The sequence below is a fragment of the Balaenoptera borealis genome (genome assembly GCF_965194805.1).
Source record: "Balaenoptera borealis genome assembly, chromosome: 3".
Taxonomy (NCBI): Eukaryota; Metazoa; Chordata; class Mammalia; order Artiodactyla; family Balaenopteridae; genus Balaenoptera; species Balaenoptera borealis.
In genome coordinates, this window is record NC_138866.1 from 42,975,482 (window position 1) to 42,998,796 (window position 23,315).

A 23,315-nucleotide genomic window follows, 5' to 3' on the forward strand; every position below is an offset into this window, starting at 1 on the left:
CAATGTTCATTGCAGTGCTATTCACAATAGCCACGACATGGAAGCAATCTAAATGTCCATCAACAGGGACTTCCCTGGTGGTCCAGTGGTAAAGAATCTGCTTTACAATGCAGGGGATGTGGGTTCGATCCCTGGTCAGGGAACTAATATCCCACCTGCCATGGGGCAACTGAGCCCGCTTGCCACAACTACTGAGCTTGCGTGCCTCAATTAGAGCCCGTGTACTGAAAACTAGAGAGCCCATGCACTCTGGAACCTGCACACCACAACTACAGAGCCCACATGCCCTGGAGCCTGCACGCCACAACTAGAGAAGAGAAAACCCACACGCCACAACTAGAGAGAAGCCTGTGCACTGCAACGAAAGATCCCACATGTCTCAGTGAAGATCCTGCATGCCGTAGCTAAGACCTGATGCAGCCAAAAATAAATAAATAAATAAATAAATAATAAATCTTTTTTAAAAAAGGAAATGAATATGGTAGATTTAAAAAAAAATGTCCATTAACAGATGAATGGATAAAGAAGATGTGGTATATATATGTGTGTGTATACACACACACACACACACATATACACACAATGGAATATTATTCAGCCATAAAAAGAATGAAATATTGCCATTTTCAGCAACATGGATGGACCTAGAGATTATCATACTAAGTGAAGTCAGGTAGAAAGACAAATATTATATGATATCATTTATATGTGGAATCTAAGAAATAATAAAAATCAGCTTATTTACAAAACAGAAAGACTCACAGACATAGAAAACAAACTTATGGTTACCAACGTGGAAAAAGGAGGGAAGAGATAAATTAGGAGACTGGAATGACAGATACACACCACTATATATAAAATAGATAAACAACAAGGACTTACTGTATAGCAGAGGGAACTATATTCAACATCTTGTAATAACCTATAATGGAGAAGAATCTGAAGCTGTACACCTGAAACTAACATAATATTGTAAATCAACTATAATTAAATTTTTAAAACAAGAAGAAATTTTGGCAAATTCCATACAGTCTTCTCTGAAAATCCAACCAATGCTGATGACAGTATTCCTTTACTAGAAGGAATATTTACTGCCATTGGAAGTCAATGGAATATGAGACAACAAGCTGAAATACAGCTTTTCACATAATCTTTTGTTGAATTATTGATGTTTTCTTTCTTTTTATAAGACAAAATGTCACAGTAAAAATTAGGGTTTCCAACCAATTCCAAGTCAAAATTCAGGATTACATTTCTGTCTTTGATGTTTTGTCAGTGATTACAACAGCTTCACAGATATTTAAAAGAAACAAACTAATAAAAGTTTAGCTGAAAATCGTCAAAGGTAGTTTTATGTTTAAAATACAACTTGCAAGAGACTGATTGGAAGAATCAATTAAAGAAGCTTAATGCTAGAAGATCACGTGGTCCAACCCCTGATTTTGTGATTATAATATTATTGTAGAAACATGGATATCAGATGCCTTCTTTGCCCCTCCTACACCTGCCTCTGGCAGTAGAACTCTAGGGGCTACAAAACAGACTTTCTTGCTCTCTGGTTTCAATTTAATAACCAATGGGGAGTCCCTATAGGATATCAAAGGAAGGGAGTATTATCAGGATCCCCCAGATGAATGCCTACCTTAATGAAAAGTCATAACTCATGTCAGGCAACCCTCTTCTTCCAGAGTTTTTTAATCACTCCCTCCCCTTGTCCTTTCAGGCCCAAGTGCAGTAAGAGCTGTTGCTAAACCTGGGTACTGCCCTACCCACTCTGGTTTCTCACCCACAGTGGTTCTCAAATTTTGGCTTGCATTGGAATTGCCTGGTGGGCTCCTTAAACCCAGGTTACTAGTTACCCCCATGGCAAAGTTTCTGATTCATATGTCTGAGATGGCTGCTGATAATTTGCATTTTTAAGAAGCGCCCAGGTGATGCTAGAAGCACTGCCCTATAGCCCTGTACCTTGACCACTTTTTAATAAATTATCCTAATTTGAGTTTGTTATCTCTTCCTTCTGGAACCTTGACTAATATAAATGGCTAAAAAAAAAAAAAATTTGTTGAAAATAGACAAAGTTTGTTGTATGATTAAACATGATTTTCAGGTGCTTGTTTGAAAAATCTTTAAATCAAAGAAGAGAAAGCTGTAGGGATTTAGGAAATCATTTTGTCCAATTATTAAATTTCAGAGCAGAAGAAATGCAAAGAGAGGTCAAGTGATTTATCAGCCACTTGGTGTCCTGTTTTTCAGGGAAGCCTTTTCAGGATACTATTCTGCTTCTTATCATATAGCAGCTCTTACCCCTCTCACCCCACCTCCCTCTCCCCTCCCCTGGATTGTGTAATTGCCTTCTGTGTTTCCATTATCTCCGTCTTTAGGTTTGGGCTCCTGTGGTACATGTGGTGTTTCAAGTAATCACCATAGTTTGGGGCAACTCAGGATAAGATCTGTAGCTGTTTTCAGCATAGGGCTTAGTAGAACCAAATGTTTCATTGATGTTTTGTGCTGATGGGAAATAAGAGTCAATGGCAGGACCCTTGTTTGAATAATAGAGTCTGGTCTATCCGTTATCTTCCAAGTCATCTTGCACTGAGTCACACAGAAACTCACCTGAAACTTTGCTTCTCTCTCACCTACTTTCCAAAGACCTTTTCCCAATTAATCTTTATCAGCTTGGCTTTTCAAGTTGTTATCTGAGACCCCCACCCCTTGTCCTCCATCTGTTTAGGCAGTTGCTTTACTCAGCAGCTGTAGTTCTTTGCCCTTTTTGCTTTGAAGTTTCTAAGTGAAAACCCAAGGCACTGTCTGCCCAGCTCCACCCATACTTTCCTGGGAGCTGCAGCCTGTTGCAGTGTTCTCTGGTGACAGAAATTGGACCAGGAATCAGTAAAAGATACAGGTTCTTTCTTCAAGATTTTTTGACTACGTGCAGCTAGATTTCTCCCAGGAGGCTAAAGCTATGAGATTGGAAACTTGGGGGCTTTGAACAACCAGGTTTTCTGCAGAGAAAGGCAGGTGGCAGCCAAGTGAAGAGAAATGAATCTGGCATCCAGCAGTGAGAAATGGGGGTGCTGTTCAGCTACACCACGCCCTGGGTTCCAGCTGTTCCTGAGGATTAGGACATCCCTGGCCATCCTACCCTGTGATTGCTAAACTCATAAAAACTCCCCATTTTTGCTAAACCAGTTCACTTTGGATTTCTATTTCATGAAGTCAAACATTGTGATTGATAAAATAGTACAAATGGTCATTTCTGTTTACCTGATCATTATTAGTAATAAGAGTATACATTTCTTGAGTATGTTCTATGGACCATTTAATCCATACAACACTCCTCAGATGTGGGTAGAACAGGAGAGAAAACTGGGGCTAAGAGAGATTACATGGCCATCTTCTGGCTCAACGTTGTGCAACTATACATGGCTGGGCCAGATTCCTACTAGGTATCCCCAGATTTAAACAACCTGTGTTCTTAACCACTATGTTCTCTCTGAATCTCAATTATACCAAAGTTCCTTTTCAAGTAACAGGCAAGGATAGAAGGATGGGATTTTCAGTGCTCTTTTGTACTCAGAATTCAGCATCGTAGAGTTGAGCATCTTACCATTAAGTTTCATAGCATACACTTTCCAACTCTTGAGTATTTGCTCTACAATTTTCTCTGACTCAGCATAAAATTCTGCCTGGCAAAGTCCTGCTCATCCTTCAAAGCCCCATAGAACCTTTCCTACTCCAGGCTGAATAAACCACTCACTCCCTTTCTTCCTGCTCTCCTGTTCACATTATAGTTAACGGGTTACATGTCTGACTCCAATACTATGTCGAGAGTTCCATGAAGTCATGGACCATGTATTCATCATTTGTCTAACTCCTGTTCCTTACACAATACCTGCCTTAGGATAGGTGCTTAATAACTACTTGTTGAGTTAAATTGATTTGGGAAGCATGCAGAGCCTAACCAGTGCACATGAAGAAACCATATTCTTATGCCTGGACAATTATGAAAAATGGCACAAGGTGGCCCAAACACAATGGCTCAGGTGAGCAGATGTCTTTACAAGGGGCCGGGGACCATCTAGTGTGACTAATGGGAGACTTCCAATCCTTCACTCCTAATGCAGTTTATCCTCAATACCTGTCAAAGTCTGAACACTGTTCACTAACTGAATTTGCAATAGCCAGGCACTCACTGTGGCATATAAAATACAATATAAATATGATTTATTTATGATCCTTGACTGTATCCCAGGTGACATTCTGAATATTTATTTTTGTCGGGGCTGGCTTTATATTAATTGATAGTACAAGACCATATAATATGGGCCAGCGTCTTCATTTCCAGGACCTGAAATGACTGTTTCATGGACTAAGCTCTGAACATGCCTCTGGGCCTGGCTCTGAGTTTAAATTTGCCTTTTTAGGACAACGGTTTAAATGTCTCCAGTGGCTCAGCTATTCTCGGGTCTCTTCCATGAATCAGCAAGTGGGAGGCAGCTGGCAGCTGGCAATGAGATTTGAGCTATATTGCATAAGGACCAGGAGATAGAGAAGCCAGGACATAACACTGCAGTGAAAATGAGGAAGAAAGAGAAATCACTGGTTTGGCTTACAAATTCAACACTTGCTAGCTACATGTGATTTACCAACTTTTTAGTAACTATGGCCAATATTTTATCTCAACCCCATCTCAACTTGGTACTCAACCCATTTTTGGACTTCCTCCTTTCCACCTACAACTGCTGAGTAATCACAAAATGAAACCTGATACTCACCTAAGAAAACACAAGAAGGCACACCTCATGTAAATATAAATTATAAAAGATACCTGAAAGATAAATTAAAAATTACTCTTGGAGTATCTGAGTGTCACCCCTCTTGAAGAACATGAATAAATGAGAGTTCCCTGAATTTTAGACAGCCTCTTTTAATTGAATTTAAAATATTCAATTAGAAACATAACTGTGAGGCACAAGATGGCAGAGTAGGAAGACCTTGATCTCTTCTCCTCTCACAGGCACACCAAAATCACAGTTATTAACAGAACAGCCATCAATGAAAAAAAAACAGGACGTACCAGAAAAAATATTCTGCAACTAAAAATATAAAGAAGGAACCACAATGAGACAGCAGGAGGGGCAGAGTAGCAATATAGACAAATCCCATACCTGCAGGTAGGCAATCCACGAACAGGAGAATAATTACAACTGCAGAGGTTCTCCCAAAGGAGTGAGAGGTCTGAGCCCCACTTCAGGCTCCCCAGCCCAGGGGTCCTGTACTGGGAAGACAAGCTCCCAGAGCATTTGGCTTTGAAGGCCACAGGGCTTATTTTGGGAGTCCCAGAGGCCTGGGAGAAATAGAGACTTTATTCTTAAGGGGCTCACACAAAGTCTCACATGCTCTGGAACCCAGGGTAGAAGCAGTAATTTGGTAGGAGCTTGGGTCAGACCTACCTTCTGAGCTCTAGAGAGTCTCCTGGAGAGGCAGGAGATAACTCCAATTCACCCTGGGAACATAGACTCCCGGCAGTCATTTTGGGGAGCTCCTTCTACCACATGGTAACACCATTCTGGAATCTTCCTTCTAGATTATTACCACAGAACCCAGTCCCACTGCAGCCCAACAGTCTGCAGGCACCAGTACTAAGATGCCTCAGGGCAAGCAGTTAACTGGACACTGACACAGCTCCACCTAACAGCAGACAAGCTGCCTTAAGACCCCCTGGGTCCACAGCCACCTCTGGACATGGCCCTCCTCACCAGACGGCCCAGGATCTGTCCCCACACACCAGTGCACAGGCAATAGACCCAAGACCCCCAGGGCCTCCAGCCAGAGACCATGTGGGGCCCAGGCCCCACCCACCAGTGAGCCTGTCCTAGCCTCAGACCCAGCTGTACCCACCAGCAGGCAGACACTAGCCACAAAAAACCCAGCAACGTCCCAGTCTGTGGACTAGGCCTGCCCTGGAACTGGCTGGGCCTGGTCCCTGCCCACTAGGAGGCCAACACAAGCTTCAAGACACCAGCCCCCGCAGCCAACCGTGTCAGGAACCAGCCCACCTACCAGAGATCTGACACCTGCTCTGGTACCCCTAGGCCCTGCAACCAGACCCCAGGACAAGGCTCTGTCCACCAGTAGGCTGGCACAAGCCCCAGGACCTGGTTTCATCCACCAGTAGGTGGGCAACAGCCCCAGGTTCTCCTGGATCCTGACTCTGCCCACCACTAACACAGCACTAGTCCTGGGACCTCCAGGGTTCTGCAGTCAGCTGCCTCATGACCAGACCCCACCAACCAGCAGCTGACAGCCTCTGTACAAGGCAGGACCTGGCAACCAACCAGACCAGGGCCAAATAAACCTACCAGACCACTGGTGTAGTCAGCTCGCCACAACAGAAATACCCACACAGTCCTCATAGAAGGAACCCCTAGAGCATATAGCTCTGGTGACAAGAGGGGAGTTTGCTATTGGAACTCATAGGATGTCTCCTACAGAAGGCCACTTCTCCAAAATCAGGAAATATAAACAACTTACCAGGTACATAAAAATAAAAATAGCAAGTTAGGCAAAATGAGGTGACAGAGGAACGTATTCCAAATGAAGGAACAAGATAAAATTCCAGAAGAAGAACTAAGTGAAGTGGAGACAGGCAATCTACCTGAGAAAGAGTTCAGGATAGTGATCGTAAAGATGATCAAAGAAATTGGGAGAAGAATGGATGCACAGAGTGAGAAGTTAGAAGTTTTTAACAAAGAGTTAGAAAACATTAAAGAATAAATATAAAGAGATGAAGAATACAATAACTGAAATGAAAAAATACACTAGAAGGAATCAACAGTAGACTAAATGATACAGAGGAATAGAACAACGAGCTGGAAGACAGAGTAGTGGAAATCACTTATGCTGAACAGAAAAAAGAATAAAAAGAAATGAGGACAATTTAGAGACAACATCAAGTGCACTAATGTTTGCACTATAGGCGTCCAAAAAGGAGAAGAGAGAGAGAAAGGGGTTGAGAACATAGTTGAAGAGATAATAGCTGAAAACCTCCCTAACCTGGAAAAGGAAACAGACATTCAAATCCAGGAAGTACAGATAGTACCATACAAGATTAACCCAAAGAGGAACACACCAAGACATATTGTAAATAAAATGGCAAAAATTGAAGATAGAGAATATTAAAAGCTTCAAGAGAAAAGCTACACTTTATGTACAAGGGAACTCATACAAGGTTATCAGCTGACTTTTCAGCAGAAACTCTGCAAGCCAGAAGGGTGTGGCCCAATATTTTTAAAGTGATGAAAGCGAAAAACCTACAATGAAGAATACTCTACTCAGCAAGGTTCTCGTTCAGATTTGATAGAGAGATCAAAAGCTTCACAGACAAGCAAAAGCTAAAAGAGTTCAGCACCACCAAACCAGCTTTAAAAGAAATGTTAAAGGAATTGCTCTAAGCAAAAAAGAACACAGTGAGAAACATGAAAATCATGTGAGGAGAAAGCTCATTGGTAAAGGCAAATGCACAGTAAAGGTAGGAAATCATCCCTCACAAAGCCAGTAGGAATGTTAAAAGACAAAAGTAGTAAAATCATCTATATTCACAATAAGCAACAATTGTGAGGGGAGGAGAGTAAAATGCAGGGTTGTTGGAATGCATTTGAAATTAAGAAATCAGCAACTTAAAACAATCATGCATATATATATAGATTGCTATATAAAAACCTCATGGTAACCAAAAACCAAAAATCTATAATAGATACACACACAAAAAAGAAAAAGATAACACTAAAGATAGTCATCAAATCACAAGAGATGAGAAAAAAGAATACAGGAATTAAAAAAAAAAAAGACCTACAAAAACAACCCAGAAACAATTAACAAAATGGCAATAAGAACATACATGTAAATAATTACTTTAAATGTAAATGGACTAAATGCTCCAATCAAAAGATATAGAGAAAAGAAATGAGAAAAAAACGATTACATGGAGACTAAACATGCTACTAAAAAACCAACGGGTCAATGAGGAAATCAAAAAGAAAATTTAAAAATATCTTGAGACACATGACAGTGAAAACAAAACCATACAAAATCTATGGGATGCAACAAAAGCAGTTCTTAGAGGGAAGTTAATAGCGATACAGGCCTTCCTCAAAAAAACAAGAAAAATCTCAAATAAACAACCCAACCTACCACCTAAAAGAATCAGAAAAACAAGAACAAACAAAACCTAAATTCAGCAGAAGAAAGGTAATAATAAAGATCAGGAAGGAAATAAATAAAATAGGGATTTAAAAAAAAATAGAAAAAAATCAATAAAACCAAGAGCTGGTTCTTTGAAAGGGTAAAGAAAATTGACAAACCTCTGGCCAGGCTCATCAAGAAGAAAAGAGAGAGAACCAAAATAAGCAAAATAAGAAATGAAAAAGGAAAAGTCTCAACCGCAGAAATACAAAAAACCATAAGAGAATACTATGAACAATTATATGCCAACAAATTTGACAACCTAGAAGAAATGAACAACCTTCTAGAAACATAGAGCCCACCAAAACTGAATCAAGAAGAAATAGATAATTTGAACAGACCAATCACTAGAAGTGAAATAGAATCTGTAATAATAAAAAAACTCCCTGCAAACGAAAGTCCAGGACCAGATGGCTTCACAGGCGAATTCTACCAAACATACAAAGAACTTATATTTACCAATTCTTCTCAAACTCTTCTGAAAGATTGAATAGAAGGGAACATTCCCAAAAACATTCTATGAAGCCACGATCATCCTCATACCAAAAGCAAACTATTACAGACTATTACATTTAGAATGGACAAAGACACAGATACCACCAAGAAAGAAAATTACAGGACAATATCTTTGATGAATATAGATGCAAAAATTCTGAACAAAATATTAGTAAACTGAATCCAAAAACACATAAAAAAAAATCATACACCATGACCAAGTGGGATTCATCCCAAGTTCACAAGGATGGTTCAACATACACAAATCAATCAATGTAATACACCACATTAACAAAAGAAAATTTAAAAACCACATGACCATCTCAATAGATGCAGAAAAAGCACTTGAAAAAATTCAACATCGATTCATGATAAAAACTCTTACCAAAGTGGGTATACAGGGGACATATCTCAACATAATAAAAGCTATTTATGACAAACCCACAGCCAATATGATACTCAACAGTGAAAAGCTGAAAGTCTTTGCACTAAAATCTGCAACAAGACAAGGATGCCCACTCTCACCACTTCTGTTCAACATAGTATTGGAAGTCCTAGCCACAGCAGTTAAACAAGAAAACAAATAAAAGTTGTCCAGATTGGAAGGGAAGAGGTAAAATTGTCACTACATGAAGATGACATGATACTATATATAGAAAACCCTAAGGACCCACACAAAAACTACTAGATCTGATAAATGAATTCAGCAAAGTAGCAGGATACAAGATTAACATTCAGAAATTGGTTGCATTTCTTTACACTAACAATGAAAATCAGAAAGAGAATGTAAATAAAAAGAACAATTCCTTTTAAAATCGCACACACAAAAAAACCTAGGAGTAAACCTGACCAAGGAGGTGAAAGACTTACATGCTGAGAACTATGAAACATTAGTAAAGGAAATTAAAGAGGATTCAAAGAAATGGAAAGATATCCCATACTCTTGGATTGGAAGAATTAATATTATTAAAATGGCAATATTACCCAAAACAATCTACAGATTTAATGCAATCCCTATCAAATTATCCATAACATTTTTCACAGAACTAGAACAAATAATCTAAAAATTTATATGGAACCATAAAAGACCCAGAATTGCCAAAGCAATCCTGAGGGGGAAAATAAAACACAGGAGACATAACTCCCCCAGACTTCAGACAATACTACAAAGGTATAGTAATCAAAACAGGGTGGTACTGGTACAAAAACAGACATATAGATCAATGGAACAGAATAGAAATAAATCCGCACACCTACAGTCAATTAATCTTCAACAAAGGAGGCAAGAATATAAAATGGGAAAAAAAGACAATCCCTTCAGCAAGTGGTGCTGGGAAAGTTGGACAGCCTCATGTAAATCAATGAAGTTAGAACACACCCTCACACCATGCACAAAAATAAACTCAAAATGGCTTAAAGACTTAAACATAAGACATGACACCATAAAACTCCTAGAAGAGAGCATAGGCAAAACATTCTCTGACATAAATCGTACCAATGTTTTGTTAGGTCAGTCTCCCAAGGCAATAGAAATAAAAATAAACAAATGGGACCTAACCAAACTTACAAGCTCTTGCACAGTAAAGGAAATCATTAAAAAACAAAAACAAAAATAAACACAAAAAGATAACCTACAGAATGGGAGAAAATATTTGCAAATGATGTGCCAGATAAGGGATTAATCTCCAAAATATATAAACAGCTCACACAACTCAACAATAAGAAAACAATCCAATTGAAAAATCGGCAGAAGACCTTAATAGACATTTCTCCAAAGAAGACATACAGATGGCCAGTAGGCACATGAAAATATGCTCAACATCACTAATTATTAGAGAAATGCAAATCAAAACTACAATGAGATACCACCTCACACTGGTCAGAATGGCCATCATTAAAAAGTCTACAAATAACAAACGCTGGAGAGGGTGTGGAGAAAAGGGAACCCTTCTACACTGTTGGTGGGAATGTAAGTTGGTGCAGCCACTATGGAAAACGGTAGGGAGGTTCCTCAGAAAACCAAAAATAGAACTACCATATGATCCAGCAGTCCCACTCCTGGGCATATAACTGGACAAAACTATAATTCAACAAGATACATTCACCTCTGTGTTTCTAGCAGCATTATTCACAATAGCCAAAACTTGGAGACAACCTAAATGTCCGTCTACAGATGAATAGGTAAAGAAGTGGTACATATATACAATGGGATACTACTCAGCCATAAAAAAAGAACAAAATAATGCCATTTGCAGCAACATGGATGTGACTAGAGGTCATCATACTAAGTAAAGTAAGTCAGAAAGAGAAAGACAAATACCATATGATATAACTTATATGCAGAATCTAAAATGTGACACAAATGAACCTATCTACAAAACAGAAACAGACTCACAGGCAGAGATCAGACTTGTGGTTGCCAAGGGGAGGGGGAGAGGGATGGACTGGGAGTTTGGGGTTAGTAGATGCAAACTATTACATTTAGAATGGACAAACAACAAGGTCCTACTGTATAGCACAGGGAACTATATCCAATCTCCTGAGATAAACCATAATGGAAAAGAATATTTAAAAAAAAAGAATGTATATATGTGTATAACTGAGTCACTTTGCTGTACAGCAGAGATTGGCACAAACTGTAAATCAACAATATTTCAATTTAAAAAAGTATTATTAAAAAAAAAAAAAATGTAGAGTGGCTGAATGGATCCAAAACCAAGACCTACAAGAAACTCACTTCATATCCAAAGACATAAACAGATTGAAAGTGAGAGATGGAAAAAGGTATCCATGCCAATGGAAATCAAAAGAAAGCCAGGGTAGCAATACTTTCATCAGACAAAATAGAATTAAAATAGAGTTAAAGTAGAGACTGTTACAAGAGACAAAAAAGGACACTACATAATGATCAAGGGATCAAACTAAGAAGACATAACAATTGTAAATATACATGCACCCAACATAGGGGCACCTAAATACATAAAAGCAAATATTAACAGACATAAATGGACAAATCAACAATAACATAATACTAATAGGGGACTTTAACACACCACTTACATCAATGGACAGATCATTCAGACAGAAAATCAACAAGGAAACACTGACCTGAAGTGACATATTAGACAAGATGAAATTAACAGATACATATAGAGAGAGAACACTTGTCCAAAAGCAGCAGAATACACATTCTTGTCAAGTGCATATGGAACATTCTCCAGGATAGATCACATGCTAGGCCACAAAATCAAGCCTCGGTATATTTAAGAAAATTGAAATCATATCACCATCTTTTCTAACAACACTATGAGACTAGAATTCAACTACAAGAAAAAAACTGCAAAAAGCACTGACATGTAGAGGTAAACAATATGCTACTAAACAACCAATGAATCACTAAAGAGATCAAATAGGAAATAAAAAAATACCTGGAGACAAATGAAAACAAAAACACAATGACTCAACATCTATCGGACTCAGCAAAAGCGGTTCTAAGAAGAAAGTTTATAGCTATACAAGCTTACCTCAGGAAAGAAAACATTTCAAATAAACGATCTAATTTTATACCTAAGGGAGCTAGAAAGCAAAGAACAAACAAAACCCATTAGTAGAAGGAAATAAATCATAAAGATCAGAGCAGAAATAAATGAAATAGAGGCTAAAAAAATTGAAAAGATCAATGAAACTAAGAGCTATTTCTTTGAAAAGATAAACAAAATTGATAAACCTTTAGCCAGACTCATCAAGAAAAAGAGAGGGTCCAAATCAATAAAATCAGAAATGAAAAAGGAGAAGTTACAACGGACACAGCAGAAATACAAAGGATCATAGTTGCTATGAGCAACTATATGCAAATAAAACAGACAAAATGGACAACCTAGAAGAAATTCATAATTATGTACAATCTCCCAAGTCTAAACCAGGAAGAAATAGAAAATATAAACAGACTAATTACCAGTAATGAAATTGAATCAGTAATAAAAAAAAAAAATCTCCCAGTAAACAAAAGTCCAGGACCAGGTGGCTTCACAGGTGAATACCACCAAACATTTAGAGAATAATTAACACCTATCTTTCTTAAATTATTCAAAAAAATTTGCAGAGGCAGGAACACATCCAAACTCATTCTGTGATGTCAGCATCACCCAGATACCAAAGCCAGACAAAGATATAACAAAAAAAGTACATTGCAGGCCAATATCACAGATGCAAAAACGTAGATGCAAAAGTCCTCAACAAAATATTAGCAAACCAAATCCAACAATACATCAAAAGGATCATACACCATGATCAAGTGGTATTTATCCCAGGGATGCAAGGGTTTTTCAATATCTGCAAAGCAATCAATGTGATACACCACATTAACAAATTGAAGGATAAAAACCATATGATCATCTCAATAGATGCAGAAAAAGCTTCTGACAAAATTCAACTTCCACTTATCATTAAAAATTCTCCAGAAAGTGGGAATAGAGTGAACTTACCTCAACATAATATAGGGCATATATGACAAACCCACAGCTAACATCATTCTCAACAGTGAAAAAGCTGAAAGTATTCCACTCTCACTACTTTTATTCAACATATTGGAAGTCCTAGCCAGAGCAGGGAGACAAAACAAAGTTGGATTTTAGTGATCAATCTGATGGAAAAGTGTATAGTGGATTTAATAGGAGACCCTGCTGGCAGTCTTACCAGTTAGGAATTCAACAGTCAGCCTTACGAAGAAAAGGGAGGAAGCAAGCATAACATCACTTTGCTTTCCTTGAGGTAAACTATTTGACTGTGATAACAGTTCTAATTCAGAACAGATATGTCAACCCAAACACCATTTTCTAATGTTCATTTCCAGTTAATGGATTTATCTAAAAAGACCCTTTGTCTTAGGGACACAGACCTTGCCAACATAGCATTCTCTTTTTAGGACCCCCTTTTTTAAAATTAGAAATGAACTCAATGAATGTTCCATATATTTTACTGCCAAGGCATTTAAAAATCTGTTTTCCTTCAGGAAATTCTCAAACTGGTATGAACTCTTTCTTCCCAGGTACCTCCAGATCATCAGTTACTCGATGTAAACCAGGAGCCAACTGCCCCAGTTCACACAGCAGCGTCAGCAGACAACTGTCCCCTCTGTCTGTCACCGAAGATTCTTCTGCTCCTACTCTTGAACTTCAGAGTCGAGGATCCTCTGGAGTTTGTGGACATAGAGCCGAGAGGCAGAACAGATCAGGTATGTGGGTAACCTCCTCTTAAATAACAGTATATTTGGTAAGCTTCTAGCCAGCAATGAAAGATCTCACCATTGGCACAGAATGTAGAGATGTTACGTGGACTCTCAGGAGTGCATGTGGGGAAAGTTGATCAAGTGGGAGGAGAAGGAAGAAAGGAAATGTGCAGATATAATCCATTAATGATGTACGGTGTACAGTGTAGCAGAGAAATAATACCAAAACCTATAATTGGAGGGCTTAACAGTGACTTCTAATGAAGTTTATAAGGAAACTAGTTTTCTCATCTTCAAGATGTCAAAAGCCAGCATCTTTTACCTCAATCCTGGGATTTAGTAATAGCACACTGTACCCATTCTGAGAAGAATAAAAGTACCAGTAAAATCACAGACTCTGCTCTTGTCTTTATGAGGACTGCCAGTCCTTGGAGCCCTTCTAGTTTTCCCAATTTTACACCTCCCTCAGGACACTTCAGTTGTCTCCCTGATCAGCATTTACTATTAAATCAAGACCTTTGGCATTTCCTCACATCTGCCTGACCACTTACCAACTCCTGGGTTACTTGGTTACTGGAATTGCTAGATAAATTTCCTTACTATATCCATGGGTTTCCCAGCAAACTTATCATTTTAAAATGCAGCTGGGTCCACTAGGCTGCTGCCCAATACTGTTACATTTTGGTGGTGGACATCGTACTGCCTTCCCCAGAGATGCTGTCAAGCTCTGAGTCCTTACTCACTTCCTCTCATCATCTGACCACACTTCTACTTTCCTGAAAAGACTAAAACAATTGTGTGCTAAGAGATGCTTTCCTCTCTGCTTCAAAATGTCTCTGTTCTCTTGTTTGCGAATTTGCTAATTACCATCATTGTGGGGACCACCTTCGATTTTTGTGTTTGCTACCATTCTGATGTTGACTCCTTCTGCATCCATGATCACCTTCTCTCCATCTCTTCCACCTACATTTTCAATCTCTCCTTCTTCGTTTATTCCTTCAGCTTGGGCAGCAACATATTAAAATCTCTTGCATCCTTAAAATCAATAGTGACAACAGCAAAAACAACAAAATACTCTATTCAAAATAAGTGGGTAGTGAAAAAAACCTGAAAAAAACCCCTCAAACTTTGAGAACACTAGCTTAAAAAAATAAACAGAAGAGAAATGGTAATTCAGGGGACTCAGGTAAACAAAGGTATAGAGGAAGTGTGAAAGCCTCTTGTAGGGTCCTACTTATTTGATAAGAGGTTTTATATGAGAAAAGATTTTTTCAAAAAATGACAATATTTTAAAATGGAATCTCAGCAACTATGGACCCCAAGGCTAAAACTCTTTTTTAGAAAGCGAAGAAAATCACATGTTAAATCTTCAGAAAGTTTTAATTGGCTTTAATAAGTTACAGTAATATTCTTATCATCCCAGTTATCTGCAGAACAGTATGTTCCAGTTAATTAAATATGGTTAATAAATTTGCCCTACCTATCATATACAGATTACAAATCTTAAAAACTGTACCATTAAAGACCACATGGGGCATGATTTACTCTTTCTGTAATGATTCAGAAGACATTTGGGGATATTCCTAGACACCAAAAAGAAAAGAGAAAAGGAGAATAATCTGAAGACCATTCTTTCATGAATGTTATGGTACTTAACCTCAAAATGAAGCCCATGAGATAGATATTATCACTGTTTGACAGAGAACCTAAGATGGAATTAAACATATACTCAGGGCCATCCAATGGCAGGACTAGGACTTTCACTCATGTTTCCAAATTCCAGTGGCCTCTACCATCAACTTGTATGACTCCAATCAAGGTTCATAGAAATGGATGGAATTCCTGGTAAATCAATTTTAATGATATATACAAAACAATAAATCTAAGCAGGACTCTAGAAAATCATGCTTAAAATGGTCAGAAAAATAAAAGAACTCTGGAGAGCCAATCTTTCTATGGTATCTGTAGATAGTAAAATTAAAGAATTGTCAACAATTCAATTTAGTTAGCAGAAGAAAGAATGAGTCAATACTAGGTGGGGATTTAGGTGACTATTGGTGTCATCAAACATATTCTCCATGCTCTGACGGTGGTACAGATGCAATCTTCAAAGAAGGTGACCGTGAAGGCAGATATCAACTCAAAGGGATACTTAAAATCGTTCCTCCTTTATAAGCTATTCCCTGAGAATAACGTGATCTGAAGTGTAGTAGAGTACACCTTTCTCTTAATATCACTTCTATTAAACCTCATGCAAGACTGCCATTCCTGCCAGGAAACAACATTTTCTCCAAACCATTTCTGAAACTTCCAGTGCTTAAACGGGGAGCTCAAGCCTGAAACCTAGACAGAATCAATATTCAGAATAAAAAGTTTAGACCTTGGAGTCATACTGTCTTAGGCTCAACCTTGAACAACCTTTAATACAAGTCTCAGTTTTTTCATCTGTAAAATGGGAATAATACCTACTTAATTGGGTAGGCTCATGTTCCCTTCCCAGCCTTCCAACACCAGAGTCTCTTATTCCACCCTCTTATTCATTTTTGTTTTTTCCCTTTACTCTCTGTATAAGCCACATGATCATAGAGGGAATTTGCAGAACAGTTATCAGGTATAGTCTGTACGCAGGCAAGGGAGCTGGCTAACATACAGACTCATCTCAATGTCACTGCATCATGGGAGTTTCTCCTGATCATTATGCCCCTCTCCTCTTAACAAGTGCTTCTCCTCTGCTTCCATGTGGCCTTGTATCTGCCATACTTGGCCCTTATCATACTGTATTAGATGTGTTTTCTGGCCTTTGTCTAGATTATGAGCTCAAGTCTTTCTTTTTTGAACCCCTGGGACCCGACTATCTAACTAACTCCTGGTAGTCTCCATAGGACTTTGTTGAATAAATAAATAAAAGAATACCAGTTTTCATCTTCTGGAGGCCTAGGCTCTGAGAACTCTGTTTATAAGACTTGGAAGTCATGTAGTAATTGCTGTGTTCATCCTTACTTGGTTTATATTCTGCAGTGAAGAATTCACTTTCAAGCCTTGCTACCCACTTTCCCCAAATAGTTATATCAGGAAGCCTTAGCTGGATGAAAGCCTTTACCCCAGTGGGGCAGTCCCACCTGGGTCATTAAGCAGTGCACACACATTCAGCAGGAGAGCCAGCAGATTCTGGAGAGGAAAAGTGAGAAACCATCCTCTCTCACTTGCTATCTGTGGGCTGCACCACTTTCTTAACCCCAGGATAAGCCTTACGCTCAAAGGAGGTCCCTGGAGACACAGCAGAATCTTGCAGACAATTCTGCCTCCTTTCCCCCAGGATTCTACTATCTGGGGACTCAGGGTGACCACTGCTCCCATTAAATTTCCTGACAGGGACATAGATTCATTGTGTTGAACTTGTTTTCTCTATCAGGGGAGAAGGCCTTTATGATTGTCACTTTCAGAGAGCTTTGACTATTTTAGTGGGGAAAAAATGCTACTAAATTTTCTTAGTAAATGTAAAAATACAAAGCAGAACTCACTGTGCTCCCAGAAACATATTAAGTCGTAATTTGCTCTGAGGTGGAAGGTAATTTTGTGCAGTCCAGACTTGCTCTGTTTTGGGGACACATCCTTTTCAGCTTAATAGTCATCTCTGCTGCAGTTAAAAAACAAAAAACAAAAAACTCAGTGGAATATAACAGCAAATACTTATTTCTTGTTCACATTTCACGTCAGCAGGCACAGGGTTCTGCTCATTCTCCCACAGAGACCAAAAGCGCAGCTTCTGTTTGGGATTCTCCGTCCTAGTGGCAGAAAAGAAGAGTTAGAGAGGTAGTGGGACACTGTGATGCCTCTTAAAGCTCCTGCTGAGCGGTGGCATACCACACACCTGTTTACGTTTGATCAGACAAAGCAGGTTACGTGGCCAAGGCCAAAGCCTTTGGAGCTGAAATGTGTAATGCCCTCACAAGGAAGTGGGTAGGGTACACCCAGGAACAGAGAGCACCCACCAAGTTCATGAGCATCGTCATAGCCTGGATAGGGGTCCAGATACACACTGTACCTTACAGAGCAGAGACTCCAGATTCCAGACAGAAAATGAGCTAGAGTTATCTGTCTCTTCAAATGACAGCAGGAGAAAAAAAAAGAACACTGGTGATTCTATTGTCTGCCTTTTTGATTGCTGTTTTATAACTTGATTTCCACACATTTGTATTCCTTTCCTGTTTGCAGGGGATGACGGAACGCAGACTCATCCTGAGAATAGCAGCCAAGAAAACAGAATCAAGGCTCGCTGCCTATCCTGCGCGTCTATGGTTCTGAAGGCCATCTGGGGACTTTTGATCATCTTGTCAGTGTCATCATCTTGGGTTGGAACCACACAGATTGTAAAAATTACTTATAAGAACTTCTACTGTCCATTTTTCATGACTTGGTTTTCAACAAACTGGAACATTATGTTTTTCCCAGTCTATTACTCTGGTCATCTGGCCACTGCTCAAGAAAAGCAATCTCCAATGAAAAAATTCAGGTAGGTTTCATGTTAAATGGCCAATAGGAGATGGTTTGAAATAATTTCATGCAAATATGCATAATTTCATCTCTTTGGAATATGAGTTGAGTTGAGGAGTGTGGAGAGGCAGAATCTAAGGTCGGTAGTGAACATATTAACACGAGGAAACAGAATCAGTACCACCCCAAAAATTATTAAGTGTCTACAACGTGCCAGGCACTGTGCTGGTGCTTTTGTGTATCTTATCTTATTAACCATCGTTGGTGGTAACAGCCACGTTTTAAGACGGTGTTAATTATCCCCATTTTAACACAAGAGGTGATAGGTTTGGAGAGATTCAGGGACTTGTCCACGGTCACACACTTATAAGTAATGGAACCCAGATTTTAATTCAGATCAATTTATCTCTTGCCACGTTTTAAAAGAACAACCCAGGGTCTCGAGCCCAGGAAAAAAAAAAAAACTGTATTAATAAGATTATTACAAAAACATTTGCTCAGTATTCTGGACACAGTGGTGTTATAGCCGATGCAATGACTTGGTCTCAGGTAAAGGGAAGTTTGGCCTTGGGATGGTTTCAAAGATGCTGTTCTTTGCCGGGTAGGAGCACAGAGAGGCTTGTCTGTTGGTTTGCTAGCCATGAACTTGATAGTGCCATGGTTCTAGTGGTTGCTCCGAGCTAAACCTGACTTCTGCAGCCCCATCTTGGGGAGATCGGGAAGCTGGCAGACATGTCATCCAGCCCTGCACAGCACTCAGGAAGGCAAAAGCAGCATTCGGGTCAAAGCCCGGTGCGAACAGACAGCTTCTTGAAAAGAAAAGCCAGAACTAAGGAGTAACTTCCAGGACCGTCACTCTGATCACCAAGAGAAAACAGCAATCTTGACCTCAGCAGATGGCAGAGGGAGAAGAACAGTTTTCTTCACCCGCTTACTGCTCCTCAGCAGAATGACAATAAATTTGTATTGCAGGAGCCAAAATAACCTTTCTTTCTTGCCCTTTTACCTAATGAAAGGAAGGAGTGACTGTTACCATTGATGCATTATACAACTGTTCTTGAAAACTTAAGACACTGTGAAGGCTTAATCTTCAACTTCCAATTTATCACCAGCTTGGAAGTGCCCGGGAATACTGAAGTCATATTGTGAGCGGATTTTCCACGTGTGTCCATGAACATTCAGCTATCATTAAAGAAACAAAAAACAATCCGAGAACGATAAATGTTTTCTGGTTTGGAGGAAAGAAAAAAGCCTTATACCTGTTTGGGATTGCTAAAAATACTTTCTATTTCTTCCCATCAAAATAGACATGATGCTGGGGCATAAGATCTTTATTAATAACAATATTTAATACATGATTGCAAGGGACATGATTATCAGAATAAAATTCTCCCTGTTTGAAAATACCTCCATTTACCCATAGCATGTGTTCCTATGGTTTAGACACACATGCTGATAAAAACAGCAAAAGTTTAGTCTGGGAAGTAATACCTCAGAACACCTCAAAGCAAGCCAAGTCAGTTTTATTGAAGAGAATACATTTACAAGAGGCTCCTGCTGACAGACGTGTTGTCTGGGGAATGAGTTTCATCTTCACCGCATCTCTCATGTTGAACTAACTCTGAATTTAGTGAGACCTGTGACTTGACAAGACACCTCATCCTGTTAGTGCCTCGTGTGAAGTTGACCATTTCTGAAACTGAATCAAAGAGCTTTTATTGTCAAGCAGAAAACATTGTCTGTGAAAGGAATATTCTCCAGTGGCCCCCTCCATATGAGAGGTAAACATTGCCAGAAAGTGCTGAGATCCTTGATCTTTTTTCCCTGTAGACTCATTAACACCATCTGCCAAGAAGACAACCCCTGAAGCTCTCATGGCAGAACAAGGGGAAAATAGAGTTAGTATATAAGACTGAAAACAGGATTTGTCCCATAGCGCCAGACCCTTGCCTATTTTCTCCTTTTCTCTTGAATGCTATGAAAGCATTTCTAGTCTTTTTCTTATCACTAACATCAAAAGAATTTTCAGTAAGGTATCAAATCTAGATGGTAAGGATTGTTCATTTGGAAGTAGTTTTTGATATTTCAATCATTCCATTTATATACTATCAAGAGAATTCAATTGCCTCAGGTGAATTTGAAATTTAAGAAGAAAAAAATTATGTACCATAGTTTTGATGGTGTATCAAAAGGGTATCAAAGGGTAATTTCTTAAGAAAAAAAACTCTAGAAAGCATGAAACTAGAGCCAAAGATAAATTTGCCACATGTCAGGAAGCTACGAAATGTGCTTAAGATGCCATCTGACATACAGAAAGGGTTCCATAACTAGTAGCTGCTGGAACAATGATGAGCATAGTTACGTTATTAGTGTCCCCCGACTTCTAAGCTTCTTTCCAAGTTTTGCCTCCTGTCAATGCCTCTTGTCTAGAAATTCTGATCTCATCATCCCAAGGAGAGACCTACTATTGTTATTTCCTTCTCCATAGAAATCCATCTTTTTTTTAAAAAAAAAAAATCACATTTCCCAGCACTTACTGCTTAAATGGCAAAAGGTTTTACCCAGGTGAACTGGCGTTTGAATGGAGAGCATTTTTAATTCTTGTAACAGCTGTTACAAGCGGGGAGAAGGTTGGCAGTGAGATGAGAAGGGAAGAAGAAAGGGTAACAAGGAGGAAGCCAGTACCTGGGGGCCAGGATGAGCCAGGCCAAGAGCCTCTGCCGGGCATCAGCGCTTTGCCTGGGGGACTCTCCCCATCCATGTGCCTCCACTGGCTTCCCCAGGGGGCAGGGTGTTCCATCTCCTGAATCCAGTCTTTGCTGGAGAGCACTCTACCCAGCATGATGGTGGGCTCTGGGAAGGAAGAACCGTCACTGGCTAAGGCCAGTGATAAGAAAAGAAATACTGGGCTTCCCTGGTGGCGCAGTGGTTGAGAATCTGCCTGCCAATGCAGGGGACACGGGTTCGAGCCCTGGTCTGGGAAGATCCCACATGCCACGGAGCATCTGGGCCCGTGAGCCACAACTACTGAGCCTGCGCATCTGGAGCCTGTGCTCCGCAACAAGAGAGGCCGCGATAGTGAGAGGCCCGCGCACTGCGATGAAGAGTGGACCCCGCTTGCCGCAACTAGAGAAAGCCCTCGCACAGAAACGAAGACCCAACACAGCCATAAATAAATTAATTAATTAATTTAAAAAAAAAGAAATACTTTAATCAGAAATGGATTTGTTGTGGTTCTTAATAAATGTGTATTTTAAAGGACATTTAGCAGTTATAGATGTCAGGATAAACCCACGACTCTCCACTCCAGCTGTCCCTGGCAGACTTCCTCACAGAGCAAATCCCTTTGTAAGTACAGAACACAAAATGTGTGCCCAGCTGCTCTATGAAAACTGCTGCTTGCTCTGTGTGTAACTCTGATTCCGAGTATCTCAAAGGTAGGGCTTTAGAAAGGCCATCCATTTTATAATACTGTAAATCAACTACACTTCAGTAACACAAAACAGGCCATCCATTTTATAATAATGTAAATCAACTACGCTTCAATAAAACAAAACAGAGAGGCCATCCATTTACCTGTGCATGTGAGCACGTGTAACTTCTGTTTACTTTGCAAAAGGCTTTGCCTCTGGCTTATTTAGTCCCTTCATTGACGTTCTGTCTCCTTCAAGTTAAAATTTAGCTTTGGGAATCCCATTTCCATTTTACAAAAGTCTTTCCATTTTGGTTGTCTGCCACATGAAAGTAAAATCACGACATGACTGTCTATGTGTTCAAAATGCATTTTTAACCTTCCCAGAATCACTGGCCTATGATTCCCTGTGTTCTCAGCTGCTTGGAAGCAACGTTTACGATGAGACTTGATTTTGAAAGCCGTATCCCTGTGCTTGGAACCTCACCACTTTGTCATGCCCTCCCCCCATGTGGTCCTCCTGTGGGGTAAATTGCTTCATACATGGGAGGCAAACATTGGCTGGAGATTACTTTGCTTTGCAATACTCTGAGGCATAATTATTTCTCTTCAGAAAGAGCTAGAAGAGAAACCAGAAACTAGTACTACCTAGAGGCATTTAAATAGATTTATAAACCTTACAAACGTGCAAATATGAATAACTTGTTGCTTTAAACAGAATATTTTTACTACTCTTGAAAATACAATGCCTGGGCACAAGATAGTTGCCCAATGAAAGCTTGAATGTTCATGTACAACTGAGTGAAAAAAATAAAGCTGAATTTTCCCAGCCTGTTTTCAGTCCATAATCAAAAAGGCACTGCTATTCTATCACTTTCGATGTTCCCTATATGTATCGCTAGCTTCAACATTTTGATTAAAACAATCCTTTGGGCTAAATAATCAATTTAGTCAGAAACCAAGCAAATCAAAGATTTAACTGAAATGACTATTTTCACACAATGAATTCAGACAATTCCTCCAGAATGGCCAGGTGTTTGTACATAAATGCAACCTGAATTTTATTTATTTATTTTACCATTTGGGGGTTATCACAGATGCTTCCTTCATTTTTTTCTGCCTTAAAAATGCTAGAGGAAAAAAGAAATTTGTCCATTGGACAGATATGTCAGAAAAAGGCATAATGTTTTAGGAATAATGAAATCCCAAGCTGTGCATGCCTACACATGATATGTGAGGCTGCACGTGGTCTGTAGCCTATTCAAACAGTAGCAACCATTTTGACCCTGTTGTATTCGTCCACTGGGAAAGAATCATCTGTCTCTTCGAATAGCTAGTAATTCCAGCAACCATTCATTTCTGGATATCTCCGGGTTTCTCTGAGAATGTTTGGCAACAGCAGAAAGGCTACCTCCAGGAGTCTCCAGAGAATGGGTAGGAAAG

The 23,315-nt window shown here is 39.3% G+C and overlaps 1 protein-coding gene across 2 annotated transcripts in view; it reads left to right on the forward strand.

Moving 5' to 3' along the window:
- SLC35F4 (solute carrier family 35 member F4) overlaps positions 1-23,315 on the forward strand; it is a gene marked incomplete at its 5' end in the record, with an annotated part of 267,380 nt that overhangs the window by 221,501 nt on the left and 22,564 nt on the right. For both annotated transcript variants that reach the window (XM_082386610.1, XM_082386611.1), the window contains 2 exons: positions 13,787-13,972; positions 18,182-18,479. In XM_082386610.1, coding sequence (XP_082242736.1) covers positions 13,787-13,972; positions 18,182-18,479 — 484 coding nt within the window. The remainder of the gene's footprint in view (positions 1-13,786; positions 13,973-18,181; positions 18,480-23,315) is intronic.